This window comes from Rhea pennata, chromosome 6, assembly GCF_028389875.1.
Source record: "Rhea pennata isolate bPtePen1 chromosome 6, bPtePen1.pri, whole genome shotgun sequence".
Classification (NCBI taxonomy): domain Eukaryota; kingdom Metazoa; phylum Chordata; class Aves; order Rheiformes; family Rheidae; genus Rhea; species Rhea pennata.
In genome coordinates, this window is record NC_084668.1 from 1,046,916 (window position 1) to 1,060,333 (window position 13,418).

At 42.3% G+C, this 13,418-nt stretch overlaps 1 protein-coding gene across 5 annotated transcripts in view; it reads right to left on the reverse strand.

The window, feature by feature from the left end:
* GPD2 (glycerol-3-phosphate dehydrogenase 2) overlaps positions 1-13,418 on the reverse strand; it is a 64,493-nt gene that overhangs the window by 39,209 nt on the left and 11,866 nt on the right. For all 5 annotated transcript variants that reach the window (XM_062578976.1, XM_062578975.1, XM_062578980.1 and 2 more), the window contains 2 exons: positions 10,388-10,495; positions 3,170-3,341 (listed from right to left, as the gene is read on the reverse strand). In XM_062578976.1, the coding sequence (XP_062434960.1) occupies positions 3,170-3,341; positions 10,388-10,489 (274 nt within the window). In that variant the 5' untranslated portion in view covers positions 10,490-10,495. The remainder of the gene's footprint in view (positions 1-3,169; positions 3,342-10,387; positions 10,496-13,418) is intronic.

The following is a 13,418-nucleotide window of genomic DNA, read 5'->3' on the forward strand; positions in this document are numbered from 1 at the left end:
AATACTATCCCTCTAGAACTGATTAAATGGTTGGAGGAAGATTTGAAAGAAAAAATCATAGCAAACTCCAATGGAAAGCCAGGACTCCAGTGCAATTTTATTTATTTTGCAAAATAAGAAGCAGAAATTGTCGTTAACACGTTGCAAAAAAGTGACTTTAGTAACGTAGAAAATTACGAAAACGTAACAACGCCCAATCGAAATAACACAACAATCCCCCCCCAAACCCACGCACACTCAAAAACGTACCCAGCAAAAGATTAAGCAGCAAAGCTCAGAGTTTGAGAGCTGAACTGAATCCAACTCGGACCAGTCTTTCAGGATTAAGCACACGCTCAGTATCTGGTCACAAGCAATCGACCACTCCAAGACCAAATTCTACACACACTGGCTCTAAACCTCAACTAAGAACTACAGTTCCGACTTTGAGATAAGCTAACTCCCTCCTTTCACCGGGAAGCCAGCTAATATTACTCGTCATTCATTACTTGTATTTTTGTCCAAATATGAACTTATCGCACATTCATTTTACCAGTAAAATTAAATAAACATCAATGTGTCAACAAGATGCAAACGTCAACGGACAGGCCACTGAATCTCAGCCGCCGTGGCTGCTGGCAGCAATCAGGTTTGCACGGCTTTGCAGTCCTTCAGAAGTCATTTCAATTACTTCGTTTTTCTCTACATTTGGTCCCAATATAGTTACAGAAAACATGATGCACACTTGTACATAAGGCTCTGCTATACAGAGGAAATTTTTTTTACAATTGAGGTTTAATACAAAATATGTTCTCTAGCAACGATACTAAAGCAAATAACCTTTCTATAACATCCTGCGTACATACTACAGCACTCGCACAACATGCAGACATCCTCCTCGCACACAGGCAACATCAAGGATGGAGAAGAGCTTCTGGTGGATGAAGAAGCAGCGCCGCATATAAAGGCGCTATAAAGCCAAATACCCCAGGAGTTCAGTCACTCTGCTAGAGATGTCCCTCACGGGAAGGGCGCGCTGGCATCGTCCCGACGGACGAGGGGTACGATCCTGCGCGAGGCAGGGTGGCGAGCGGAGGAGCTGCGCAAGCAGGCGCCTTTCCACGGGAAGATGGAGGCTACAAGCCGGGCCACGTCCCTGCAAGACGACCACCACCGGCCTCCAGCAACACCAACCTCCTGAGCACCACGGCACGGCTACGCGGCAGCCTTTCAGCTTGTAAAACACACAAGTACAAGCTGTGTTACAAAAATCAGCATAACAGACCCCCTCCAGCACCGGCAGCTTTCTAAAATTAGCCAGGTAAGGCAAAAAAAAATGAATGAAATTGTGCAATATTGTTCCTGAAGCTAACTGCAACCACATGAGCATGCGTGCCCAAGGAGGAGAATGTTATCTGCGTTAGGAGTTATCCCTGAGGTCCGTCTTTTGCCTTGTATCACAAAAATACATTAAGAAATTCTTTACATTATTGCTTGCTGAACATACATTTTAGCATTTATTGGTCTTCCAAAACTTTCATGTCAAAAAAAAAAAAAAAAGAACAAAAAACCCACCGTACTAATTATTACTGGTAACTTTCAAAGATCAGAGTAATTTGTTTTTGTCAAATGTGACTGAAGATTAATGGATACAATCAGGAATAATTTGGTGAAAACGTATCAAACACATGAAAAGCAAAATTTGTTGTTAAGTGAAGCAAAAGTAAAAGAGCAAGTTCCGTGAATGAACGGCAACAATACAGAATTCATTAACCAAATGCTTATGAATATTTCATACTTCAGAAGTCTACTGATATAATCAGAATATATAGAAAAGGATAAATACGAATTACCTGTAATAATTTCTATACGTTTTACAAGTATATTTTTCCTCCACAATATAACAAAGGCAAGATTTTTTTCCATTTTATCCGCAAAACAGAAAAAAATTTACAAGCACAAAATTCTAATGAAGGCCGGTTCTCGCTCTCATGGGGCTGATTCTACTGTAAGCAACACAGAGAGAATATATTCCAAGGCAAGTTTTTCTCAACAATCCTTTATGTAATATTTTGGACAAATATACCATATTCTCGGGGAATATGGCACTCCCCATCCGAACAGGGCTTGATATTACAGCCTTTCCCTCGGAAAAGATACTCGTGGAGCCTCACTTCTCCATCCGGGGCTCTTTTTCCGCTAGGCTTGTAAGAGGAGGTACTACCTTTGCAGGCTGAGCTTGCCGAGAGCTTGAGGAGCGCCCGCCGGCCCACGCGGAGGCTGCGGCGAGGCGCCCGGCAGGCAGCACGGCCTCAGCGCCGCTGTCCTGCCCTCCCACCGCCCGAGCAGGGCTTCTCCCGTGGCCGAGAGCCGCGACTGGAGGAGCTGCCACACGTCCGCTGGACCCCAGCCGATGTCGGCAGACCCATGCTCATCCTCCCACAGGGGCCAGGTAGAAAGTATTACCCTACACTCATTTGATCTTGTACTTTCCATAAGCTAAGACTATGCACAGAGCCAAGAAGTAATTCTACTACATCTAGTAGCTTCTTAAGCCACAGTTACATAGGTAGTCCCCCAAAAGAGAGCAGAAACTGGAGCACAGATTCACTGGGAGTACCTTCATGCCGAATAGCACCATACATTTCACTAAAAATCAAAACCAGGCTTCTCTAAACCTGCAGAATAATGAGCAGCCATAAAGCATTATCAGAAGTTGTAGATGTCTCACGCTGTAAGAAATAAGAGCTTGAGAGGCATCATTCCTCATCCAGAGTTCAGGCTTAGCCCACCCCTTAAAAAACAAACAAAATAACCTTGCTAGAAGTGCTGTGCGTGTCTTGTCACCTTTGCTGCAGACACCCTTCCGCACAAACAAGCAGAAGGACACTGATAAACCCACTGAGTAAGAACAGAGAGTCTACCCAAGAGCAACCAGCAAAAAAGCTTATGTTAACGTAAGCAATTATGTGCAAGTGCCTAGACAATAAAGACTACGCTGAAACAACAAAACATAACTCCACGTTTTCCTTCAAGCTCACTCCAGCTTCCCAGATCCAAAGAAGTCACACAGCCAGACATCCAGCGTAAACGTCCTCTGCGTTCAGGTGGCCTTGAGAAGCCAGTCTGATCAACTTATAATGCACCATGTAATCCATGAATAAAAACGCAATTTATTTTCAAGCCTTACCTCTAGTGACTGCATCTAAAGCACAACCACATCCTGTTGCTCCTCCGCCTATAACGAGGACATCAAATTCACTTGTAGACTGCAGTGTCAAAAGCTGTTGTTCTCTTGTGGGAAAAGAGCTCTTTATTGGAACAGTCACAGGTTCTGCAGCTTGAACATGCACAAGAGTACCCTACAAAGATTAAAAACAAAACATGGGTAATCTGCCTTTGTTTTATAAATAGATATATTTTAGATAGATATATTTTCATATAACTATATAGCGTATAACCATATACATGTAACACACACACATATACAGACACATCCCCAATAATCCCAGCACTTTTTATTAACAATAATATATTCCAACAGTCCAAGTCACTTTCATTTATACCTAATAATAATACTGTATTAAAACATTAAGCAGTGACAAACAGCATTAAAAATATTAAGGGTTACCACACTTACTTCATCTTATATAATTCATCTTATATAATTCAATATAATACTGTACACAAGGGTTATTACCTGTAATAATTACTTTTAGAAATAGCCTTCTATGTATAAGGCTACAGGATGCTTGGGAAGTACTTTAATAAATGTACACAAAATTTGTCAGGCTTTTAACTCTTTACCAAAAGTCCAAAGGACTTCTTTTGTTTTGAAGATTAAGCAAAATATTAATGTAAGTTTTATATTTTAAATTGATTACTTGTACAACGGCATTAATCTAAGCTCAAATGTGATCGGGTTCATAAGACTGTATGGTTTGCAGTCAAAGCTGGTATTCTAAAAACACCAAAAAACATGATCTCCAAACCATTAAAACATGATCTCCAAAACCTTTTTAAAAAAATCTTACTAGCAAAGCAATTTATACTATACACTGTGCTAAAATAAAATTTTTCTTTGAAGTGACAAATCTTAACAATACAGCAGTTTCCTGCCTCTAGCACACTGCCTGCTCTCAGTTTAGCGATGCTAGGGAGAAAGGCTCACGTGCTTGCTTGGGCAACCAACATGGACCATGGCTTTAAGGTTTTCACTAGTTTCTGAAGGTTCTTGTTTTAAACTGATGGTGACAGATTTCTGAAAACCTTCACACTCGCAGAAATCCCCAAACCCTGGCACCCATCGTATACTCCATAATCTATGCTACGAGAGCTATCGTTGTGGGTTCTAACGCACCGCTGGTGGTTAGTATACTGATCGCATGTACAACAGGCTGTAACCAAGTATCATAATTATTTAGACAGTTCGATAAGATGCAAAACCACAAAAGTTATGCTTGCTTTCTCTCCGCTTGCAGCTCCAGCTTTGCTTTTTGCTCCAGCTCCTTCACTTTTCCTCAAATTCTCATTCACCTTTGCATTTTGTTCTGCACAAACTGAATAGTGAGCTTTACTTAAAACTATTTTCCAAGATGCCGCATCCCCAGCTCTGAAGCAGATTCCACGTGACCTTGAGGGTACTGCTTGAGTTAACTTTTTCAGAAGTAACTGCTAATTACGGTGCTCTGAACTTTCACAGGTTGAGAGAAGCGTTTTGTTTTGTTTTTTAACTAGTACCCAGTACTTAAAACAGTACTGATTTGAAACGTGTGAAAACAGTTAAGTATCTACACTACTTCATCTGGGAGACCAAGGACGGAAAAACTGATGAATCAGAATAAGCAAAATGGAAGTCAAGACTGAATATTGTTAGAGAGTTTAACAATTATAAACAAACACTTTCCACCCAAGGAAAAAAAAAAAAAATACTGTTTAAACCTTGTCACCTCTAAGGCCTGAGCATAATCCAGCCTTTTGTCCAAAGGGTAATTTAACTGATGTAAAATAGCTTGTGCCTAGATCTTCTGGAAAGGGAAGGAGTAAACTAATACAAATTCAAGTGATAAAATACTACCTTTTTACAATCCTCTAAAACAATTTGCTATTTGTCTAACCTCTTTCCATCTACAGCCTCCAATCCACAGTAGTTGACACTGGCAAGGAACTTCCATCATCTAATTTCCAAGCTTCCTTCGGATAAACCGAATTAGATGAGCTGTTGAGTTACAGAAATCGCCTTATTGCCTTTTGCACTGTTAACCGCGAGTTACAGCGCTGCTGGAAGACCTTCTACGCGCTGTCCCACGACGCGGGCAAACAAGCGTCGACGCTGCTTGCCTGCCTCGGTGCTTTATCACGGCTCGCTGGCCCAAACGTGCTTCCAGAACCCACTGCAACCCTCAAAGACAGCAGACAGGCTGCCAACCCAGGCGCTCAAAGAGTTGACACACACAAGGCTAAGTCAAAATAAAAACTACAGATTAATCTGGATTAACCTCAGAATTTAATTCTCTACCTGCTCCGGTATGTTTACATACCATTATGCGGAAGCTTAGCGACGTTCACCAGATGAGATATAAAATCTTGACGCTTTGAATAAATGCAGTTTTACACGACCCTCCTGACCAATGAATTCCTCACGTTTCTACCACCCGTCTCCGGCCCCACGCTTTCCCAGCCTACTTGCCTGCAGCCGCAGAGCCTTTGCGTCTCCGAGCGCTGCGACCCTCCGATGCAGCTCCACAGAGCGTTTGCTCGTGCAGCTACACGGGAAAGGAGGAAGAAGCCGAGAACTCGGTAACGTTTCTTTCTGCTCCGTCCTGCTTGGCGGCACACGCGCTCCTGCGGCCGCCGCGCTCCAGGAGGGAGCATCCCGCGACCGCCGCGGCTCACGGCTCCTCTCCCAAAAGGCACCAGAGGAGCGGCGCCTGCAACGGGGCTCCCTCCAATTCCCGACGACCCCGCAGCTTTCAGTCGCGCAGCCAAGACAGGAGCAAGCGTTGCTGCTCGGCTTCCTGCGCGCTCCGCTTTTTCTTCTGCAATTTGTTGCGTTAAGCATGCTTTTTAGTATTGTACAATTACAGAGAATATAAACAGACAACAACTGATTCTAATTTCCTAGTTTCCCTAAATACCAGCACATGAATAGCAGATAATAGTAACAAGAACGAAATTTGAAAGACTGATCAACCAAAACATATGCAAGACTAAGCCACAAGTATATTCAAATTCAGCTGCGTACGTTCAGCTTTCTAGTTTTTATATATATTTTTATATATACACATTATATATATACATGACATTATATTTTACCTATCACCTCCAAAATTAGTTCTGCATTAAACATCCAAACACACTTTCTTCAGCAAAACAAAAATTTATTTCTTTGAAATTAATTTATCTTCAGAAGAATATGAAAATACCCCCCAAAAAACAAAATTCAGAGCTAAAGAAACACTAACATCAGTTGGTTTAACTTTTTTTAAACCTTAGCTACAGCAAATGGTTCGTAGTAAAACATAGATCACAATCCCAAGTACATAGCCACTGATACAGCAAGAGCAGACATTAGCACACCAGAGACTGATATATAAGCACAGTGATTAGTACACTAGGAATTGATACAGATATGATTCATCTTGCTGTCAATTAAATGTGAGACTGAAGAGTTGCATACCAGGATCCCATCTGCAATAATGTGATTAGTTTGGCAGTGAACACATATGTTTACTGAAATAAGCAATTGCTGTTTATATCTACAATTTCCCAGGCAAGAGTTCCTCGAACGGTTTTGATTACACTCTTAGCAAGAAAAAAATTAGTTTGGAGGTTTGAATTCAATCATGAAGTTATAAAGTGATTTAGTAATCCATAAGCAAGCATTCCTGTTAATTTGGCTAGCATTAATCTCCAGGTAGGTCTGGAAAGTCAAATTCATCATCTTTATTCAATTACAATAACAAAAGAGAATTACATTTATCTGAAAGTAGTCTGAAGCAACTAGTCCCTTCTGAACATTTGCACTACCAGCTGAAAGGAATCCCTCAAATGTTTCCCTTTCTCTGAAAAGAAAAAAAAAAATCTTTCTTTTGCTTTTTAATCTAACCATTTGCCCTCAGCAGCACAAGTCACCAAGGCTACACAGAATGCTTGACCAGCCTCCTTAAGGCTAATGGTTGCTCAATATGAAAAAAGCAACTACTGTGTGTTTACAGAAAGAGATTTTGCGTGAATTAGTGCCATTTCTACTTGTTCCCTTAGAGCATGCTATTAAGTGAATCCACCTTATTAATTTAGTAAATATCCCAGTGATCAAGTCACTATACAGGACACAAGTGCAACACTCATCTATCAGCTTGTGAATTAATTAACTCAACTAAAGTTCTGTCATTTCAACACATGTTCCCATCCTCCCTTTTCTCAGCAGGAGCCATGTGTCAAAAAACAACACACAGTAAGGGTAATTTACTAAGCTGCTTTATGCCTGCTTATGTACACACGTTCTTTGGTTATATTACCGCTATTGCTGTTGCAAAAGTATGCTCCAAAATGTCAGCATTATATATAATGTGTGTGCATATATAAATTACAAAAAAATAAAAAATCCTTTAGCTTTTCCCTTGGAATTACTCAGGACAGTTGAGTGTTTCACAGACATGTCTAACACCTGCTGGGTGAACACAGGAAGCAAGTAAAATAGATCAGCTATAGTGTGTGTTTAAGACTACCAACCAACTGATGTCTTTAATAAAATTGAGGCTAACCGCTGCAGAAGTTTAAATTTTCTGCAGTAGGGCACCTCAAGTTCCAGGACAATAACCACAGCACAGACATCCAGAGTCAGAGTGAGGGAGGAAATACTTCAGAACATGTGGGAAAAAAAGCGGGCACACTGCTTTATTTGAATTATCTTCCTGTCTTATGTGATGGATCCTGTTCTTGAAATAACCACAGATTTCCTACAATGTGTAGCCAATTAGTGCACATCTTGGGGCAACATCCTTCCCTGGCACTGGAAGACGAGATCTTTGCCCCAGCATACATTTGATTGGCAGGCATTATTAGAAAGAGGACACTTGGGCTGGGGGACATGCCCACAGCTGAGATATGTCAACACTACAAATGGACTGTCCTCCTTTGTGTCAATCCCTCCAGTTATGTTCCACCTGCTGCCCTATATTAGGTGTTTAAGGCAGCAGCTTCAAGGGACATCACATGGGAAATGTGCAAGTTAGTACAACATGAAAACAACATGCTGTTCACTTGACAGATCCATTTGCTTACACATATGCTGGAAATTTTCATGGATCCTTTGTAAACTGATTCTACACATTACAATGGGTTCAGAAATCAGGGGACAATCAGTATTTCATTTTGACATTATGATCAAATTCTCAGATTTTTAATCTTGCTCAGGAAATTCATAATGACAATCCAGCAATGGCATAAAATGGGGGAATTCTCCAAACTCTGGAATACTACATATATAGCAAGTTAGTTAGGAGGACATTTTTATCATCCAGACCTGTTTTCCCTTCCAATTCCTTCACTTATTATTTAAGGTTCTAAACTTTGAAGTTACTATTTTGACAGTAACGAGGCCAGACTGTAAAATCTTGTGATGAAGATTCCAGAGAGTTAGAAGCGGTAATATCAGCTAGGTGTAAGGCAGACAGCTGAATGGGAAGCTCACTTAAAAATGCTAGACTTATTTTCTGCAACAGTATATCCGAAACTACAAGGATCCTGGCTTATCTACTTTCCAGTTAGGTTCCTCAGGAATGAGTCATCTCATTGGCTTTACCACTGCTGCTACTCCTCCTCCACACGAAACATCCAGAAGTTTCAGATTATCATTTACTGAGAGCAACAATACACACCTTCACCTTCCTGGAGCTAAGTGAAAACTGTCTCACATCACTCTCTATTTTTCTTGAACTAGAATGGCAAGATCCACTTTCACTCCTATTTTAAGTTTGCCCAGTTTGAACAGCAGCATATAGTAAACGTATGATAACTAAGCAGTTCACAGAATAACAGGCTGAAGAGCCGACTATATTTTTGAGGTGAGAAATAAAACACTATACAAAATTAGCACCTGCTCACCCAGCTACTGAAACTGATACCATCTCAAAGGAAGGAGATGGCCCTCTAAGAGATTAAGCTGTTTCCAAACCCACATTGAAGCAAGCAGGATCAGAGCTCTCACTACATCACCTACTTTAACCGAACAGCTCACGGCATTGATCTCAAATACTTTTTGCCAAAGGTAAGGTGTCAATCTCAGAGCTTACATGTAACATAACATCAGAAAACATGTTCCTATATGCACATCTATTCAGCCCAGACAATTGTTTTACAGCTCTAAAGCACAGCAGAATTGTCCAAACATAAGGGGTACGTATTTGCTCTGAGACAGTAGTTGTTGGTTTCAGGCAGAGCTGGTGTTGATCAATCTGTAACACTCATATTCCTTTTACTACTTTTCCCTTAGCTTCTGCATTAAAAGGGTGGGGGCAAAATGGCTATTCTGATTCTACTAGAAGCAGCAGCTATGCAAAGGGAATTTCTTACAATAGTACAAATTGTTGTCAATCCAATCCACAGACTGAAACTAGAATCTACTGCATCTCTTTCTGCCATCACTGTTTTACTTGAAAGTGTTTCTAGCATCACCCTTCACCTCTCCATGATTTTACTGTCAATGTGCCTTGATTACCTGGAAAGACACTACTGAACTGTGTCTAGAGTGCACCCATCCAAGCAGAGACCAACACCCACCACAAACAGGAGCCTTTCCACTAGCTTCACTGGGGAGAGATCCCATCCTAAACCAGTTCTCCGTTTTTCAAAACAGAAAGCTGCAGCAATTACTGTTTTGAAGGCAAGATTTTTAGAGGCAGCATTAGTGGTTTTTACTTCAAGCTTTTAAGTTCAAGAATACTGCTCAAACTCTATTTTACTGTTTATACTTCAGTTAATACATTCCACTCCTCCTGCAACTAACTGTAAGTTCCAGTGTTATACAAAGGTCAATTTTTAAAGCAAAAATATTAAATCAGTTACAAGAATCATGCTTTCCTACTGCTTTAAGACCTAGAGTAGTGAAACATCATTTAATGCTGTCCTCTAGGTCTCTAGCTACCAAATCATAGAATCACAGGATGATAAGGTTGGAAGGGACCTCTGGAGATCATCTAGTCCAACCCTCAGCGTAGCCCATACGGGGACTGAACCCGCAACTTTGGCATTAGCAGCACCACGCTCTAACCAACTGAGCTAAACCAGCCTCAAGCTGAGAGGCTCTTGGCATTCCCTTCCAAACAAAACTATTTGTATAAGCCTAACATACGCTCAAACAGATTTTAAGTTTCATATTTTATCAGAAATCGTAATTAATACTTACGTGTTTGTTTCTATACTGAGAAAATTGAGAGAGGCCAAAAACTGTTGCTATGGCACCTCCTCCAATGAGAACAGTTCCTTTTACTGCCTTCTGAAATGCCATTTTTTACTGAAAGAAAAGAAGATAAAAATTAATAGGCAGTTTTACCATGCTAGAGTCTAGACAATGTGGAATTGAGCACCCGCAGAAACTAATGACAATGTTGTGACAAGCGCTTACAATGCGGTGGCAAAAGCCAAACAAGAACACCTTGTCATCAGTTAGATGGTCACTAAATCCCTATTGCAACAGAAAAGCTGATCTGCCTGACAAGATCACCTTTAGCCACCCTCTCATCCCATTAAGCTATTTCTACAACCACATTTTTTCAACAACCTGCTACCCTGCTTTTAATCCAAGAACTATGGTCCCACTACTTGTTGTGTACCAGCGACGCTCGTCCTACCTACAAACGGCACAGAAGGGATGCACTGACGGTTAGGAAATGGGTGCTTCGGAGAAAAGCAGCAGCAGCAAAGATAGTGGATAAGACTAAGTGGCTCAAAGTTAGTGCAGAACTTTATCTGGCTACAGAGGTATAAGACTAGCCTTATGTGGGTCAGGCAAATTCTTAAAACACCCAGCATTTGGATGCTGAATGAGAATTTGCATGGAACTGACCTGAATCTTAAGCAGGCATAACCTAATCCATCCTCCCAGCTGGGGGCAGCTCGGGTTGCATCAGAAATAACAGACATCACAGTTGAATGAAGGAAAGTCAGTGCTCCAAGTTCTCAGGTTATGAAGACGTCTTTGTCCAGGGCTCAGATTCACAAAGCAGACTCCATACAAGAGATCTAGCATACTTAAGGCTTGAAGCAGAGTCAGCAGCACATACAGCCCTGTGCCAAAGCCGGGACATCAGCAGATTTGCAATGCAGCAGGGCTGGCTCAGGGCCGGGAGCAGGGAGCTGCAGGGTCTGGAGAGGCAGCTGCTCCCTGATCCCCGGGTGCCGCGATCCACCGTGTTAGTGCTACGCTAACGCACTGCGGTCCCCATGCAAAGCCCGGCACCCGCGTCCCTCCGAGCTGGGACCCAGCAGAGACCGGGAGCTGGTGCCTTCCCAAAGCCTTCCCTTCTCGCCGCCGGCAGGAGCCGGCAGGCTGCCCTCGAGGAGCAGCTACCAGCCCTGCAGAGCGCGGGCGCACGGCTGCGCCCCACTCTCAGCGGCAGGCCACATACAGTGCATCCGATCTAGAGCATCCTCCTCCGGTGATTACTACGGATTTTACATTAAATATATCAGATTCAAATGTGAAGTATTACTTCTGGCAATGCAGAGCTTTTTTGTTAAGAATTGCCATAGATGAGCCACAACTGAAGAGTTATTTCCTTGGTCTTTTAAATGCAATTAAACATGAAATACTGTACATTAGTATACATCCGTACATATTTGATCCTTTTTTCCTATTAGTTTTTTCAGCTAGCTTAACTTAAAAAGACAAATAAGTTTGAAACACAAGCCAAATCAGAATACTTCATTTTAAGATGGCATCATTCTCAATTCAGTTAACCTGATTTTAGTCATTGAAGAACCATATAAGGAACCATATAAGGATTTCAAACCAGTCTTATGCTTCACGCATGTTTCAAGGCTCAAACACCACCAACCAAGCTGTTACTGCAAAGTTTTGGGACATGTAGAGGTCATTGCCTTACCATACAAAAAGGAAAAAAAAATCCTGCCAATAAGATTTACAAATTATGCGTGTGCTCTGTTTGTAAAACATTTAATGAAGGAAAAAACAAAAAATATCAGAAGACACCCCCCACCGCTACAGTATGCAAAAGCTTCCCAAGACCCGCACTTTGATAAAGGTTTTTCTGAACAGCACCAGGTTTGCTGTTACAGATTCCTATCGGCACCGATACCCACCTTCATGTATGCAGACTACACATTTTCCACTTACTCTGTGGTTCAGTCTCAGACAGGATCTACTTCATCTTTACTTAATATCACAACAGAGAGGAGTAAAAGGGAAAGGCAAAAAGGGAGCCGGGGCGGTGGAAGACCGGCCTCAGAAGCTGGCGCCGCAGAGCTCGCGGCCAGCGACACCCAGCACTGCGGGCCCAGCACCGCGGGCCCAGCACCGCGCAGCGCATCGCCCGGCGGCAGCCCCAGCCCGCCCCAGCGAGCGCGTCTGCAGCGCCGCCTCCACCCCGCCGGGACAGCTACGGGCAGTGCCACGTAACGCAGGACTCGAACTTCACAAAACTAAAGCACGCAGCTGGAAAACTTACACTGCCATCACCGCACTTTTATAAGCCCCAGGAAACAAGACGATCCCATCTCAGTTCAGGCGCTGTCTGCAGCCGTACAAAACATACGGCGGCGGTGAATTCATACACATTATCCAAGCACTCGGCACACGATCTATTTCTACCACAAGTTTTCTCCAAATCGCTGGGAGTAATAGCTAAGCTTTCAGACTGCAAGCTACTGGCAATCTTGAAGTAGTTTCACGCACCTTACGCAGCAGGAATGAAATCACTCGCAGTAAGACTATGAAACTCTAGATTGTAAATGCTTGTTCTGGGAACACAATATGCTGTAGAAGCCAAGTGAATTTAAAGAAGCAAATGAGCATCTTACAAGTCGGTCTACATACCTGAGAAACTACTGGCCTGCGAGAAAACAAATGGAAGCATATCCTTGTATTTTTTTTTTTAAATCAAGTTCAGTGACAAAGGGTAATTTCTGAAACACAAGTCCCTTCCCGTTCCAATTCAACTAAACCGCTCAACAGCTCATTAGCAAGCTAACTGAGAATATAGCTCCCCAGCTGATACTAGATGGCAACAGCAGTCCAACACGCTCCTAGCTGCTGAGTGCCCACACCTTCCCCTCCACATAAAAAGCACTCTCTAATTTACAGGGTTAAACACAAAAGTTCGGGGAACAGCAACCTGAAGAGAGCAGCAGCAAGCACAGCTGATTACAGCCCCGGCTTCTTGCTTACCCGCTTTGAGCTCGGGCCGCAGCCCGAGCCG